The sequence below is a fragment of the Ictidomys tridecemlineatus genome, chromosome 13, assembly GCF_052094955.1.
Source record: "Ictidomys tridecemlineatus isolate mIctTri1 chromosome 13, mIctTri1.hap1, whole genome shotgun sequence".
Taxonomy (NCBI): domain Eukaryota; kingdom Metazoa; phylum Chordata; class Mammalia; order Rodentia; family Sciuridae; genus Ictidomys; species Ictidomys tridecemlineatus.
In genome coordinates this window covers 59,659,515-59,675,089 of record NC_135489.1, presented here as the reverse complement: position 1 = coordinate 59,675,089, position 15,575 = coordinate 59,659,515, and the positions used below count along the sequence as shown (strand labels likewise).

Genomic DNA, 15,575 nt, shown 5'->3' with positions numbered 1-15,575 from the left:
GACCCTGACTCAACATAAAAAAATAAAAAGAAAGGGCTGGGGATGTGGGTCAGTGGTTAGGCACCCCTAGGTTCTATCCCTGGGGCAAATAATAATAAACTCAACTCATGTGACTATTAAAATAAAAGACTGTCTGTCCATTTTCTAGAAAGATTTCAAACTATGCCAATTAAGCTATGATGACAAGTAACTAGGGTAGAACTATTGCCCTACTAGAGCCACAATAAACCCCAGAAATGAGCAGCTTTAAAAAAGCTGATCTCCCTTACTAAACAAAAGAAAATCAAGCTCTACCGATTTTATGGAGCAACTAAAAATCATGACACTAAACACATTTCACATCTACTATATATATATATAAACAGTGACAATCCATGTGACACTGCAAAAATCTTAAATTGAACAAAAGCATTATCATCCTTGCTATTCAGAGAAAAGTTTATTTAATCTATCCATAATACTAGTAACAGTACTATTTTATCTTAGTTAAGCCTTATGGTTTAAATATATATATTTTTAAAAAGTGAAGAGTTCATAAAGTTCTCAGTTGGAGCTACCATTTCCCATGAATCAAATCAACATGTAATAAATGAAAGCAATTTTTCTAGCAATGATTAATTTCTTGAGTCATAAAAATGAAGAATTTTTGATAATTTGAGTGTTAGGGATATTTAAGCTTACTGACACTAGAACTGAGTGGATGGCAACAGAGACAACATTTTTTTCCCTTTTAACGTTAGTGTCTTGCTGAATTAAAGTCAACTAACTAAATAGTCAATAAAAGAAAAATACCCATTAAAAGTGCTTCCTTCTTTATATTACATTATTAAAAAGAACATTTTTTATAAAGACAAGGATTTCTCAATCTTTTTTTGTATTCACTTTAAGAAACTATATGTAAGTTACAAAAATCTTTCCTAAAATCTACCTTTATTAAATGGATGAAGGAGCATATATCAAGTTCAAGAAAACAACAAAAAATTGAGTTTCTATAGTTAAACATGACTTTTTTTTTAATCTAGAGTTTTTATTTAGGTACCTCAATTAACTCTCAGCAATTCTTTTTTTCAAAATTTAATATTTTAATGTAGAAAACAAGTGTTGCTATAATGTTCCATAAATTTAAAATGTCTTTTTCAATTAACTTGAGTTCCTTCTTAGCAAAAATTCAACACTGATTTCTATTCTGAGTTCTTTTACTTGTGCAGGGCAGAAATACCTTAAGATGAGCCACTTCTATGAACATATATTCCTTCCAGCAGACCTCCTGCCCATCAAATATATCAGCAGTCCAAGAAAGTGCTGGTCCATGCTATGTATTGACAATCAAAAAGCAGCAGGGGGAGCAACCAAGGAAAGCTCTAAGAAAAAGCACCCCAGAAAAGTAATTTAATTTATAGGCAACAGAAACATACTAAGGATAATTACTAAAAACCAAAGAGACAAATAAATTCTATAAAGAAGTCATATCCACATTTGCAAACTGGCCTAAGCACCTCTGGAATGAATTATAGGACAACCTGAAGTCCCTTAGAAGGATGCCTGAATCCTAGTATCAAGACAGACTTTCAACTTGAAGACCATTAGTTTCTAGCAATGCCAAGCCTTGGAACTGCCCCCAAAATTAGAGAGGAGAAACAAAATGCATTTTTTATCTGGGTATGTGGTGGAAAGAATCCATAATTATTTCATTTTCTCTTTTAAACATCACTGCACTTACACTGAAGGCCTGGTGAAATGTGCACTATTAGGTCACAAGAGAATTAAGTTACCAGGTTCCATTGCAGTCTTTGAAAGTCCTGAGGGCCAGATTCCTGCCCTCCTTGCCACTCCTTTAGCCCTCAATACACTTTCCATGAGAGACAACCCAAAATACCATGAAACTATTCCATATTAAAGGATATTTTTACCAGAAAGGCACTTTACTTTGCAAAATCTATAAAAGGATGGAAAAGTGCCCACCAACCTACATGACATTTACATGTTCTAAAGATTTATATGGCTTTTGTTTTCAGTTTTACAGTAAAACAGATAAAATAATTAGTTTTTCTGTCTGGAATTTCATAGCTGAATTATTTTTAAAAGACTAAACTTCTAATAAGGACTTCAAATCTTCTAATAGAATTTTACAGACAGTTACCTAAGAATTATAAAAATATCTATGAAACAAAGTGTCTAGCATAACTTATGGTTAAAATAGGCAATCCGTATGGTTAAATCAGTATGGTTAAATAGGCAATAAGTAAAGTTTGATCTGATCCCTAAATAATACCAGTAACAACAGATATAGTGCTACTCTTGAAAGACACTGAATTAGCTTGCTGTTAAAATATATATTTTCCTTTAAACTCTTACATTGAACTTTAAAAGTATCTGTTATTATGCCTATATTATGCCAAGGAAACCGAAGCTAAAATGTTTAAGTTGCTAATGTAACTCATCTAGCAAGGAACAAAACCATGAACTTCCGGGTCCATTTGCCTCCAAAAGCTCTGGTAACTCACTAAAATTTCCCTCAATTGTAACAATGAGGTTCCAAAGAAAATCTGTACAACTCTCAGGCAGATTAATGTGCTTATGAAGGTAAATGCTATAGATTTAATCACTCAAATTAAATGCCATCTGGAATCTCTTACCAAATTGGTACAAGCATCCTACAAGCCAACTGGACTTGGCCAAGAATTCAATAATGTTCCTACCTCAATAGCATCAATAAGCAGTATGTACAGTATAAAACCAATACAGAAAATATAGCTAGTTACTTCTAAAGCAATATTTTAAAATTAATATCAGGTTTCTTTTATTAAAATTTTTAAATATATAAATTGTTAACCCAACTTGTTAAATGGATTTCAGTTTCCTTCTTCCCAGCACCCAAATCCATCTCATAATTAGTATTTAATATTATCACTTTAAAATCCTGGTTTCTTACTAGCGTTTTTATTGTGCTTTTTAATCTATTAGAGTATAATTTTAAATATCTCAAGAAAGTCGAAAACTTTTCCATGGCAAAAGATAAACCCTGACAGGATGGATGGCAATAAGACTAATAACCAAAAAGCAATGTTTAAGATTTATTCATTCATACTCAAGAGAGATGGTGTGAAACAAATTGTCTGCATTTCCAGTCCAGACTGAAGGTAGGGCATCACTCACAGGGACTTTCAGATCAGCTGCTCCAGCTCAGTTTATAGCTCTTGTGGCTTTGGTAACTTTACAAACTTTACCAAGAGCTTTAGTTTTAATTCTTTTTCATCTATAAAAAATTATGTGAGCATAATACAAATTTAAAAATGAATAAGTTGAAAAAGAAATGAACAGCCTAGAAATTAAAAGTTGAAGCAAGAGCTTTGGTTGACCCAAGTGTCATATCAATAATCTTTCAACCACAGGATATAAACATAGCTAAAAGGCTGCACTTTGAAAAAGTATTCTCTTATTTATTTGATTATTTCAACCAAATAAACCTATCTTCCACACTAATCATGTAAATTACCTCAAGGTGAGAGCCATCACAGAGAAGATTTAAAAGCAGAAAAAAATACCTCTTATTTGGTGCTTGTAAAAGAAAGCTGTCATTTTGAGAAATTGCTGTGACCCCAAATGTTTTTACCTTAAAGTATAGATAAATTATTTCACAGTTGAAATCACAATACATTGTTAGATTTCACATCAATTTTTAAACTTAAACCTAAGTTTCACCATTAAGAATATGAGTTTTAAGGAAAGTGAACTAGCTTTTCAGGTACATTTTGCTTAAAAAGTACTGTCAAATCATCTCAAAAACATAAATAAATGCATGTATCTCACTAGATACCCAAATTTTGTTCTGCCTTTTACTACATAGAATCAATCTAACAGACAAAGAATTAAGATCAGATCCAGTGCAGAATGCTCTCACTCAGCATTTAGGACACTGGAGATACTTGGCATACATCTTCTGTTATTATGAATAAAATTATGAAAAAGAAAAACAATCTCTATTTCTAGTTTATAAAAATAAGATTTTTTTTAGCCAAATGAGAACAATGGCATCTAATGCTACTACAGGAATTAAGAGTCCCAATAAGAAAGCAATTCTAAGAGAAGCCATGCCAAATTTAGAAATGAGACCCAAATTTAAATAATATAAACCTGATTTGATCATCAGTGTATACATGGGTAGGTCACTATGCATAAGGGTAGGTTACTAAATTCAAGCAGTGGCTGGGGACCCCTTTTATTGGCTTGAAGTCGACTTTTTACTTAAACAGCAATGCTATCTATATAAGAAATGTTAACAGATAAGACAAGTGTCTGTGATGCTACAGTTTTTGTAAAAACTGCATGAGGAAAAAAACAGGTGGGATAAAAACTATAGTAAGCTTAAAAAAAGCATCACTCATTGAAATACATGTACACATGAAGAGTAAAATGGCCATCACCTTCCTGATCTTGCAAATAAATGGGTGGCTAAAACACATAAGTATCTTTAAGAAACAAGAATTATTAATTGAACACAATATTATCAGTCCTTACTAGCTGCATCCCTCAGATATCTGCATCCAACATGCACATGCCTCCTTTCCTGCCCCTTCAGTCAGTCAATCATTAAAACACACATAATCCAATTTATTTCCTTGTATAACTATAGACAAAAAGAACAGGGCTTATTTTTTTAAATGCAGCAAAACTGAAAATACTCTACCTTAACTTCCAGGCTATTTTATGGCTGTTTTATACTGAAGATTACTTATCAGTCCCCCAAATTCCATTAACTGCCAAGACCAGCACTTTTGTACATATGGCACAAATGTCCAGCTGAAACCTCCTTGAAACTAAATGACCTCAGAAATCTGGTCTTCTTCAAGATCAAAAGAAAAGGCAATGATCATAATGAAGCTTCTAACTATGAATGTGTATGGCCAACAGAATATATAAAGGCAAAGGTCTAACAGGGTATCCTGACAACTAGATAAATGAGGGTTAAGGTTCCAAGTTCTGAGTTTGAGTGCAGTAGGTGGTGAGATCCAAGTGATTTCACTGACATCCACCAACTCTTATTTCCAACCAGGAATCCCAAGAATACCTTTAAATATGCAAGGCCAACAGACCCTACTGGGTTTCTCCTTGCAAGGGCAAAATGTCACTTAGGAACCTTGTGTCCTGGATATTTGATCAAACTATGTCAAAGTTGATTTTGCAAAATGTTTAATTTATCTATAGTGAGTGAAAGAGAGAAGGAAGGAATGGAAACAAGAACATCCCTTCTAAAGGGAACATAATAGCTAACATGCAATGAGCATGACAAATATCTCCCTGTATTTCCTGGGGCCACAGGGACTGGTGCTTCACCAGCGTGGGAATCAGCAGTCTAGGGGCATCAATGATAGTAAAGCAGGGACTTACCTTGTTGGAGGCCATCTCACTGACAGAGTGCCTGGTCTGCAGGGTCTCTAGTTGGTCCAGACACCAATCCAGTTCCTCCAGGTTCTCGCTGGCCAGTTTCTGGTAGGCCTCCTCTGCGAAGAGATAGGGATAGGGGGACTCAGTTCTCAAGCGCTTCACTGGGCCGCCAGCGAGTTTAAAGGGGGACATCCTGCCATACCCCGCCATGCTCGGATGCCCAGTGCCTGCACATGAGGGCTGCTCCTTCATATTGCCAAACCCGGCAGCTCAATGGGGGCTGAGTCTCCACCCGCGGGGCCGTTCGCGACTGGAAGGCTCAGTTTCTCCAGCTTGACGTCGCGGGTAGGCCCCCAGGGAGGGCGTGCGAAGTGCGACAAGCCAACTTTTATTACGGGAACGGAGGTGGAATAACCACGATGCGACTTCTGGACAGCGCGGCGGGTATCCGTCCTAGTTCTGGAGGATGGCAAAGGGATGGTGCGCACTACTAGCAGCCGTCCTGCAGAAGGACGTCGGGTCCACTGCCGGGTCTCCTTGGTCCCTGGCCCCGCGCCCGCCCCGCCTGCCAAGCCTTATGCTCGCACTTGAAGCGAATGAATCAGCCGTGGCCCGGTGAGTGGCCACCACATTTCCAGTTTTCTTTCTCAAGTCCTTGGGCGGCGGGCGCAGCGCGGCTCCATAGCCGCGGCTTTCCGGGAACTGTCCCCTTCACGCCCCTCAGCACTGTCTGGCTCCTCCTCAACTCCCTTACAAAAAGATTCCGAATTGGAGAAGCCCGTCCATGTCACCCACCGCGCCCTTCCCCGCAGTCCCGCCACCTCGTGCAGCCGGGCGCCACTCTCTTTGAAGCGCAGCCGGGGAGGCGCGGGTACTAGTGTGTCTGTAGCGCTGCTATGGGGCTGCTATGGGGCTGTCTGAAGGAGGAGAGCTGCGGAAAACCCGGCGTGGAGCACCCGCAGCCTGCCACCCGAGGTCACCGTGGGGTTCAGGCGGGGCCCAGCGGGGACCCGATGCGCAGGCGCGTGCAATCGCGCACCTGCCCCGTGGGGACCCTGTACATCCAGCGGAGGCGTTGGCCCTCTGGGTCTCCGGGACCTCCAGAGCCCCCTAGTTTCCACTCCTAGGCTTGAACGAGGTTATTGAAGACCCGCAAAATCATTTCTGAGGGTTTATGTTTTAGGGTTTATGAGGTTCGCTTTCTGGGTGTTAGGACTTACTTTAAGGGAGCTGAGTTGGGGGAATAAGAACATTTCTATCAAAAGCAGACTCTCTCAGTACCTAGCCCACCTCGCTAAGTAGCAGATTTCTAAATTGGGGGGGGGTGGACATAAACAAAACATAGTGCTTTTAGGTCCAAAAGCCTGACAATGTACTGTGCTGCCTATTCACATAGAGAGTTACCCTAAGAGTTATCTTAAAGGAGCAAAGATGTGAATGAACCAGAGTAAGAGGAGTTCACACATGTCCTGAATACGTGCTTCCCTTGTGGAATTGCACAAGACCAGGATGATGTGAGGCCAAGGACAAAAGTCTAGAAAGGGTGTTTCTACCCTACCAAAGCGGTAAAACACAAAAGATCATATCTAAAGGCAATGTAGGCAAAATGGTTCTGTTTATAAAGGCCAACCCAGGGGACCATGGTTCACTCCTCCCTTAACATAAACGGATCACGATTTAGCGTGGAATTAAACAAGCCATTCCAAAGGAAAGAAAACCCAAAGTCCCAAGGTTTCATCTTATCCATCTTATAAAACTTTGTCATTCAAAGAAAAACACTGAAAAGCTTACATGAAGTTGTGGGGTCCCTTTCGGGAGACCTCCAATCTATCAATATTGATGAAGAACAGAGTCTGCGCTTGAAATTTAGACTTCATAAATTAACAGTGGCCCAACAAAGAATTTCATGGACCAACTTTCAGGATCCTGGGACTTTCCAGACAGGTTTTTACAGAAAATTTGTAAAGGTTTCAGTAACTTTCAAACTATTTGTTACATATGCCATGTGGCTTGTTATCTAGAATTCTTGAACTGCTTGCTCTTCACTTTGAGTACTGTAGGTTTTGTCTCTTTTATTATGTGCAACATCCCCCCACCCACCCCCTTCACACTAATCTCTGTATCTCTGTAAATACATATTTTAGGTGGATGAACAACCACCTAAATCTTGCCTGGTTAAAATTTAAGATTGACACTTTTTTTTTTAACCATAACAGAAGGAACAACCTTAAAGATAATTTAAATTGTAAGTTTAAAAGACTATAGTTTTTCCGTGATTATAAGGCTATAAAAATATTACATGATTCCTATTAAAAAGTAAAATATTACACATATATAAAAGTCCCTTGTAGTCCCACAAACTAAGATCTCAAATGTTTCAGTCTATGGCTGTAATGCAACCATTTTCAATTTACTGAATCCTTTCCATATGTAAGTACAGCATTACCTAATTGCCATAGGTACCTCTACTCCATGGCTTTGTTGGGATATAGGAAATTGTAAGAGGAAATTAACTTATTTTATAGTCAGTTGAGTTGTCCATAGTTAGTAGATGAATATAGCATTGTGCAGAAAGTGTTCACTATCATCTTTTCAGTCATATGAAGACAGGAGTCCTCCTCTCATATCTCTAAGGTTTGACTCTCTATATTAATCTCCCCTGCAATTCAACTCTCTCAAAGCCTGAGATCCAGGGGACCTCCCAGTACATAAAATGTCTCCCACACCACCCCTCAACTTCATTTAACTTTCTAAAGTTTTTCTGAAATCATAAGTAGAAATTCAGGTCTCAGACCTAGCAGGATATGGTTCCAAGTATTATATTTCAGCCTTTATTTTTTAATATGGAAAGGCAATTCAGGAAAGCTTCAGGTTAGAGACCTCATGTAGTTAGATATAGGATTTGCTCTTAGGAAGGCAATATAATGACAAAAAGGGCAATTTATTTCAGGTGATCCATTTTAAATTCAAATCATGGATTAGCCATTTGACTATCAAGATTTATGTGCTAACACAATATGGTGTTTTACATTTTAACATCTTCTACAATATCCTATGTAAGTCTGAAAAATGACACACACACAAAGACACAGATCATATCTAAATACCAGTCAGAAAATAATTACCACAGAATAAAGAACAGTTTGTTTTATAAACTTGTTGCTCAATAAAGAATTATTGTTGATATTAGCATAGAACTGAGAATATCACTTTTTCCACATTCCTAAGTCAATAGGTAATATGGCTAGCCACAATTTTTCAGGATCCTTAAGCCTTCATTTTTAGGAATTTTAACCCAAAGTGTTCTAAGGCATTGATTAACTAGCCTTTTTATTTCTACCATTAAAAATGAAAAAGAGGGGCTGGAGTTGTGGCTCAGCTTACCTAGCACATGCAAGGCCCTGGGTTCGACCCTCAGCAACACATAAAAATAAATAAATAAAATAAAGGTATTGTGTCCCATTGCAACTAAAAAATTATGAATATATATTTAAAAAAAGAAAGAAAAAAAGTCTCAATGTGCAGTTGTCAGCTATCCTACAAGAAACTGAGTCACCACATAAATACCTAAATGCCATCTACAGCTTGCAGGTCAAAAACAGTGAAAGAGTTTAATTTTGTTTTTTACCAAGAACACATACTGCATTTATTAATAAAATACCCACCCCCAAGAATAGTATACACCATAGCCCTACTTAAAAAAATATGAAAACCCTTTTATTTAAACTATCTAAAATCTCACTAAATCAAAGAATTAAAGAGAGAAAAACACCCAAGCAAAAAACTATTGGCTAATATCCATAAGGCATTAGAGGGCTATGGAATAGCAACTGACAAAGAACTTGAGCCTTTGGCACCCTCCCACCCCCCACCCCCAGCAGCATCGGTTTTCTCCAAGGCACCCTTGAACTATGTAACACCAGGGCTCTGCTCCAACCCTCCCGTGAACAAACAGTTCTCAGTGCCTGTGGGCCAGCACTTGGCTTCCATCATTGTGATGCCCACAGGGTTCCCCAGACACACATCCTGAAACAGTGCCAGGGGCTCCTGAAAAGGATGCTGAAGCAGCAGCTTCCCTTTGAAAAAGGCAAAAAGTCCCCAGCTCAGAGCCACAGCAGTGAGCTGGAGGTTGAGGTCATTTTCTTGTGAAATGTTCCATCCATTACTCTCACCCACAGCTTACAGCCCTGCTGACCATTGAGGTAAATGGATCAACTCTACAGGATGTGTAACTGTGTAGACGTTGGGTTTTGGCCAACATTTGCAGGGTTAAAGTTTGTTGCAATTCCTAGACAGACCTATTGCTGCAAATGAGAATAGGTCCAACAAATGCATGACTTATTTCTGATTTTATTTGCATATTCTTAATTTTAAATAGAAATTATCACAGTTGATTCAGATCGTTTTTAAATTAAAACGATCCCATTAAACAACTCCTACATGCAAATACTTGATACCTTTCTAACCAAATCCACTTTCTCCTAATTCCTGGCAAAGTCTTCTCCTTGTTCTTAAGGAAGGAGTTGGAAGTGGAGGTAGAACTGGAGAAAATGATTTCTACTTCACCGTGTATTGCATTGAGAGAGACACTCCCAGACTTTGCTCTAGTAAGAAATTTGTGCAGGTTAGCTCTTAACTTTGCTGACAATTTTTTTTCCTCTGTAAATTTTATCTGATGGGAAATACATGAAGGCCCTAGATTCTCTTTCAATGTGTACATGTAATAGGTTTAAGCCAAACTTGCCAGTGGTAAGCTGCTTTTGATTCCAAGTGAATTTCTGGCATTGAGTTCTTGTTTTGAAGTATTTTAAAATCTCTTAATATATAGAAACTTTCACTCAGTACTTCAAAAAATGTCCAAAGTGAAGATAAGTATGATTTTGTGAGTTTTTTCTTTTATCTTTCCAGTATCTACCTCTCCCCACCCCACCCCCACCGGTGTTGCCTAAGGCTATAGTAGAACCTCTTGAGTGAAATAAACACAAGATTGAGTTTCCCTGACTTTTGGTCCCAGCAGTAATTCAGCATTTATTTAGCACCAGCTGTGTGTCAAATACTTTATTAAAGTCAGCAGGAACAAGATGATTACATGTGTGTCCCTTATCCAAGGGAACCTAGAGCCCAGCAGTGGAGACAATTTCAGCATACTGCATAGTAGAAAGTACTTTCAAAGAATGAAGTACATGGGCTATGGGATTGTCAAAAAGGGCCATTTAAATCAGTCTGGGACAGAGGTGAAGAGGAAAAGGTGAAGTCTTACAGAAGAAAAGAGAAGGCAAGTAAAGAGGGTGAAAGGGATATTTAGGAGAAAACAAGCAGACACCTAGAACTGTGATCAACAAGATGTGTCTGTACATGTGTATAGAAAATTGAGTTGTCATAAATAGGTCTTTGCTCAAAGAAAAAGAGGCTGGGGAAAAAATCTAAAGAAATCTGAGAAACTTGCAGACACTGGCCATGGAAATCTTCTCAGGCATCAGCAGGTAGGAGCTTTGGACTATCTTCAAAAGTAGGAGCCACTGAGTAATTTAGAGACCTGTGTGATCGCTATCTGATTTTAGTTTAGCTGGAAAATTTTTGAGATGTGCAATAAATGGGTTTGCAGGAGTCAAGGCTGCAGTCAATGAGACCATTATCATTGACCATATTATTGCTAGAATAAAACTAAATAATTTATAGACCATTTGCTTCTCTGATGATTATTCTTACTAAGACAACCTCTGTATTAAAACCCTACAATTGGCATATGTTCTCCCAACATGGTCAGGCATGAATAGAGGGACTGCACAGTGTGACCTGAGAGGGGTAGGCTTTCTGCTCTCAAAAATTACAACCTTCTAGTCATTGAATTTTTAATCAAAGTGTCATGAGAACAGGGGTGCATATCATCAGAATTTCTTTCAGAGAGAACCTGCCTGCAAGAAAGTGCTTAATAAGCCTACTTATGACAGAAGTCCAGGTCTCGAGAAACTATGTGTTGGCTAAGATGCATTTGTGGCCTCTTCTACCCAGGAAAACCAGAAGAATAGGATGATTGCTTGAGAATGAAGTTTGTTTTTGTGAGAGGTAGGTGGGGGGTGGGTAGAGAGAAAGCAGTCAGTCTGGTCTAAAGAGTAAGTCCTTCATGAAATTTTCCCTCCTTTTAATCTTTGAAAAAGTTCCTGAAGGCACAGATTGCTGAGTTGTTTTAATTCCCTGAAGGGATTGCACTTGAAGGCCAGATAGGCCTGAGCAGAATGTTTACCTGAGCTGAGAGAAGAGGCTGAGGAAGAGGATAAAAACTTCTAGAATTTGACTTAAGAATAATTTTTGTCCAAACAATTTGAGTTTGAGCCAGGTTTAATCAGATATCTGGGTTGGTGGCTCCACACAACATGTATGTTATTATAAGCAATATTATTCCTTGAGAGAAACTGGAGAAGTGGAAGATGTCTCCAATCTCTATTCCACTATTTACAAACCACAATCCCAAGACAATTCCCCCAATTTTTGTGCATTCTTATTTTTTCATCTATAGATTGGGGAGACAATAAGAACATTGTAGGTTATTTTAGTTTAAGTGAGAGATTGTGAGTCAAATAATCTTGCATTGCTTCCTTTATAGATTATTTTCACATCCTCCTCCATTAACCTTCCTTTCCACCTGGAGTTATCTCAGTACCTAACTTAAATAATTTTGTTAATTAAAGTTAATATATCAACTAATACTTAGGGAAAACCTAGGACTCCAGTAGGTAACTTAGTAGGTAACTGGGACCATTTTGAAGATACCTAGAAAGAAAAAAAAATGTTTTCAAGAAATCGAGAAAGGGGTCAGTCTAAAATATATATAATTTATAAATTTTTTTTAGGAAAACCTTGCTGCTAGATTTGGTACAGAATTTACATATATAATATCACCAGGGGACAACATACAACAAATCTAATGTCCTTTTGATATCTATTTTATTTGTGTTTAAATTAAAAGTGATTTCTCCCAAACACAAGAAAAATGAAGTGCTATATTTTAGATAAACTCATTCACTCATTCAACAACTTATCTGTAGGCACATTTATAGTATATACCAGGCACTATATTAAGAGATGGAGATTTAACAATGACAAAATAGCCAAAAGTTACTGCCTACTCTCAAGGTTACACTCTACTGGTTATGAAGATTTTTTCATTTTAATACACAAATACTGAACATAAGTTATATGTCAGTTTCTGAGTACACTAAATGGAAGGAAATGACCTTGGACTTTAGGCTCCATTGAAGAACCAGGACAATATTGTAAATTGTCCACTAAAACCAGGTAATCAGTATGATGCAGTGTAAATACAAGGCAGAGATGGAAGACAGAAGAGGTGCCACTTGATGCAGCTTTGGAAAGACATGGAATAGCTTTCTGAAAGGAGCAAGGTCAGCCCTTAAGGATGAAATCAAGAGTTGACCAGATGGAAAACAGGAGGCAACAGAGGACAAACACATGTCATTGCTAGCTGGAACACACAGGCCATACAGGGAGCCACAGCAGATAAAGATGTGAAGGTTAGGCAGACCACGGGCATAGATAAAAGTGGAAAAGTAGTTTTGGAACAGTATTTAAGAGTTTATGGCTTTTGGAGGCACCACAATACCTGACTTCAAATTATGCTACAGAGCTATAGTAACAAAAACATCAAGGTACTGGCATAAAAACAGACCCATAGATCAATGGCACAGAATAGAAAACACAAGACAAACCCACACATCTACAGCCATCTGATCCTTGACCAAGGTGCCAAAAACATACATTGGAGAAAAGATAGTCTTTTTAACAAATGATGCTGGGAAAACTGGTTATACATATGTAGAAGAATGAAACTACAACCTTATCTCTCACCCTGCACAAAAATCAAAATGGATCAGAGGCCTAGAAATTATACCAAGAACTATGCAATTCCTAGAAGAAAATGTCACGTATACACATCAGCATATAGATACAGGAATGACTTTCTCAATAGGACCCCTAAAGCTCAGGAAATAATCCCAAGAGTTAATAAACAAGATGACATCAAATTAAAAATCTTTTGCACAGAAAAGAAAACTATTGAAAAGAGAGAACCCACAGAATGGGAGAAAATCTTTGCTAGCTATTCCTCTGTCAGAGGATTAATATCTGTAATATATAAAGAACTCAATAAACTTCATGCCAAAAATCAAATCACCTGATTAATAAATGGGCAAATGAATTAAACAGACTCTCCTCAAAAGAAAAAATACAAATAACCAATCAACATATGAAAAAATGTTCAGCATCATCAGCAATTAGGGAAATAGAAATCAAAACTACACTGAGATTTCATCTCATACCAGCCATAATGGCAGTAATCAATAATACAAATAATCATAAATGCTGGAGAGTATGTGGAGAAAAAGGAAAACTTTTATACTGCTGGAGGGATTGTAAATTAACACAACTACTATGGAAATCATACGAAGGTTCCTCAAAAGACTAGGAATAGAACCAACATATGACCCAGCAATACCACTCCTTGGTATTTATCTTAAAAGAATTAAAGTCATCATACTGCAGTGATACATGCATACAATCATGTTTATACCAGCACAGTTCACAATAACCAAACTATGAAACCAGCCTAGGTGTCTATCAATGAATTGATAAAGGAAATGTGGTATATATACAAAATGTAGGTTTATTCAGTCATAAAGAATAATAAATTTATTGCCTTTGAATGAAAATGGAACTTGAGACCATCATGTTAAGTGAAACCAAAACTAAGAAGGTCAATGGTGATATGTTTTCTCTCATATGTGGAAGCTAGAGAGGAAAAAGGAAAAGAAAAGTGGGGACATATCTCATGAAAATCAAAGGGAGATCACTAAAGGAAAGGGACCAAGGGGTAGGAAGTGGGGAGGGAGGGGGAAGTACTGGGGAATGATATTGGCCAAATTATATTGCTATATTGTGAGTATGTATGAATATGTAACAAATCCCATCATTATACGTAACTATAATGCATCTATAAAAATGTGGGAAAAGAAGCTTATTGTCTTTTTCTGAATGATTCATAAAACATCTACTATGCTACAAGTCATGTAGTCAAATTTGCTTCTAGAATGATGGCTCTGGGAATGGAATGAAAGGAGGATCTGGAGAATGATAGGCCAGTATAGGGGTTGACGATGAAATAAGGAGAAAATTCTGGACAATGCCCAGAGGAGAAGTTGAAAAGAGTAGAAGAATAACTTAAGAAGAAGAGACAGAATTTAAAAAGAAGAATATTGTTATGGACCAAAAGTTTGTGTTTCCCTAAAATCTATATGTTGAAATATAATCTCCACTGTGATGGTATTTGGAGGTGGGGTCTTTGGGAAGTAATCAGTTCATGAATGTGGATCCCTCACACATGGGATTAGTGTCTTTATAAGAGACCGGACCTCTAGCTTCCTCTTTTTTTTTAAGAGAGAGTGAGAGAGGAGAGAGGAGAGTGAGAGAAAGAGAGAGAGGGAGAGAGAGAGAGAGAGAGAGAGAGAGAGAGAGAGAGAGAGAGAGAGAGTTTTTAATATTTATTTTTTAGTTCTCGGTGGACACAACATCTTTGTTGGTATGTGGTGCTGAGGATCAAACTCGGGCTGCACGCATGCCCTCTAGCTTCCTCTTTTGCCGTAAGAGGAGGCAATGAAGAAGAGACCCCAGCCTGAAACCCCCAAAACAGCTCTCCACAACCTGACCTTGTTGATACCTGGATCTCAGACTTCAGTCTCTAGAACTGTGAAAAATAACTGTTTGTTCTCCAAGCCACCTAATTTATGATATTTTGTGCTAGCAGCCAGAACTGACTTAGATATTGAGACTTTGTCACTGATATTCAAGACAGACTATATATTCATAGGTTTGGATTAAGATAATTCCATTCTAAACTTGTGTTTCAGCAACATAAGATCAAAGAGGGCATTAAAGTATGTTAATGAGGGAGCTTGTATCTATTGTTTCAATACTTTAATAATAAAATAAGAAAAAAGCTATGCTTAAAACTTAAAAATAAGTATTAAAGCTATGCATGTTACTTACATACCTTTGTAAAAACAATTTTATTCCCATGGTATTGTGGGAAGGAACCTATGTTTTCATCATATCCAATCAAACTTGGAGTACAACAGCCTTTGGATCTTTATCTCTGTCAATTACTGCACAAATAATTC

The 15,575-nt window shown here is 37.6% G+C and overlaps 1 protein-coding gene across 1 annotated transcript in view; it reads right to left on the bottom strand.

Annotated features, from left to right (window-relative positions):
- Positions 1 to 5,637, bottom strand: part of LOC101973334 (3',5'-cyclic-AMP phosphodiesterase 4D-like) — a 56,619-nt gene extending 50,982 nt beyond the window's left edge. The window contains 1 exon segment of the mRNA XM_078030400.1: positions 5,389 to 5,637. Within this exon segment, the coding sequence (XP_077886526.1) occupies positions 5,389 to 5,637 (249 nt within the window).
- Positions 5,638 to 15,575: the final 9,938 nt, after the last annotated feature.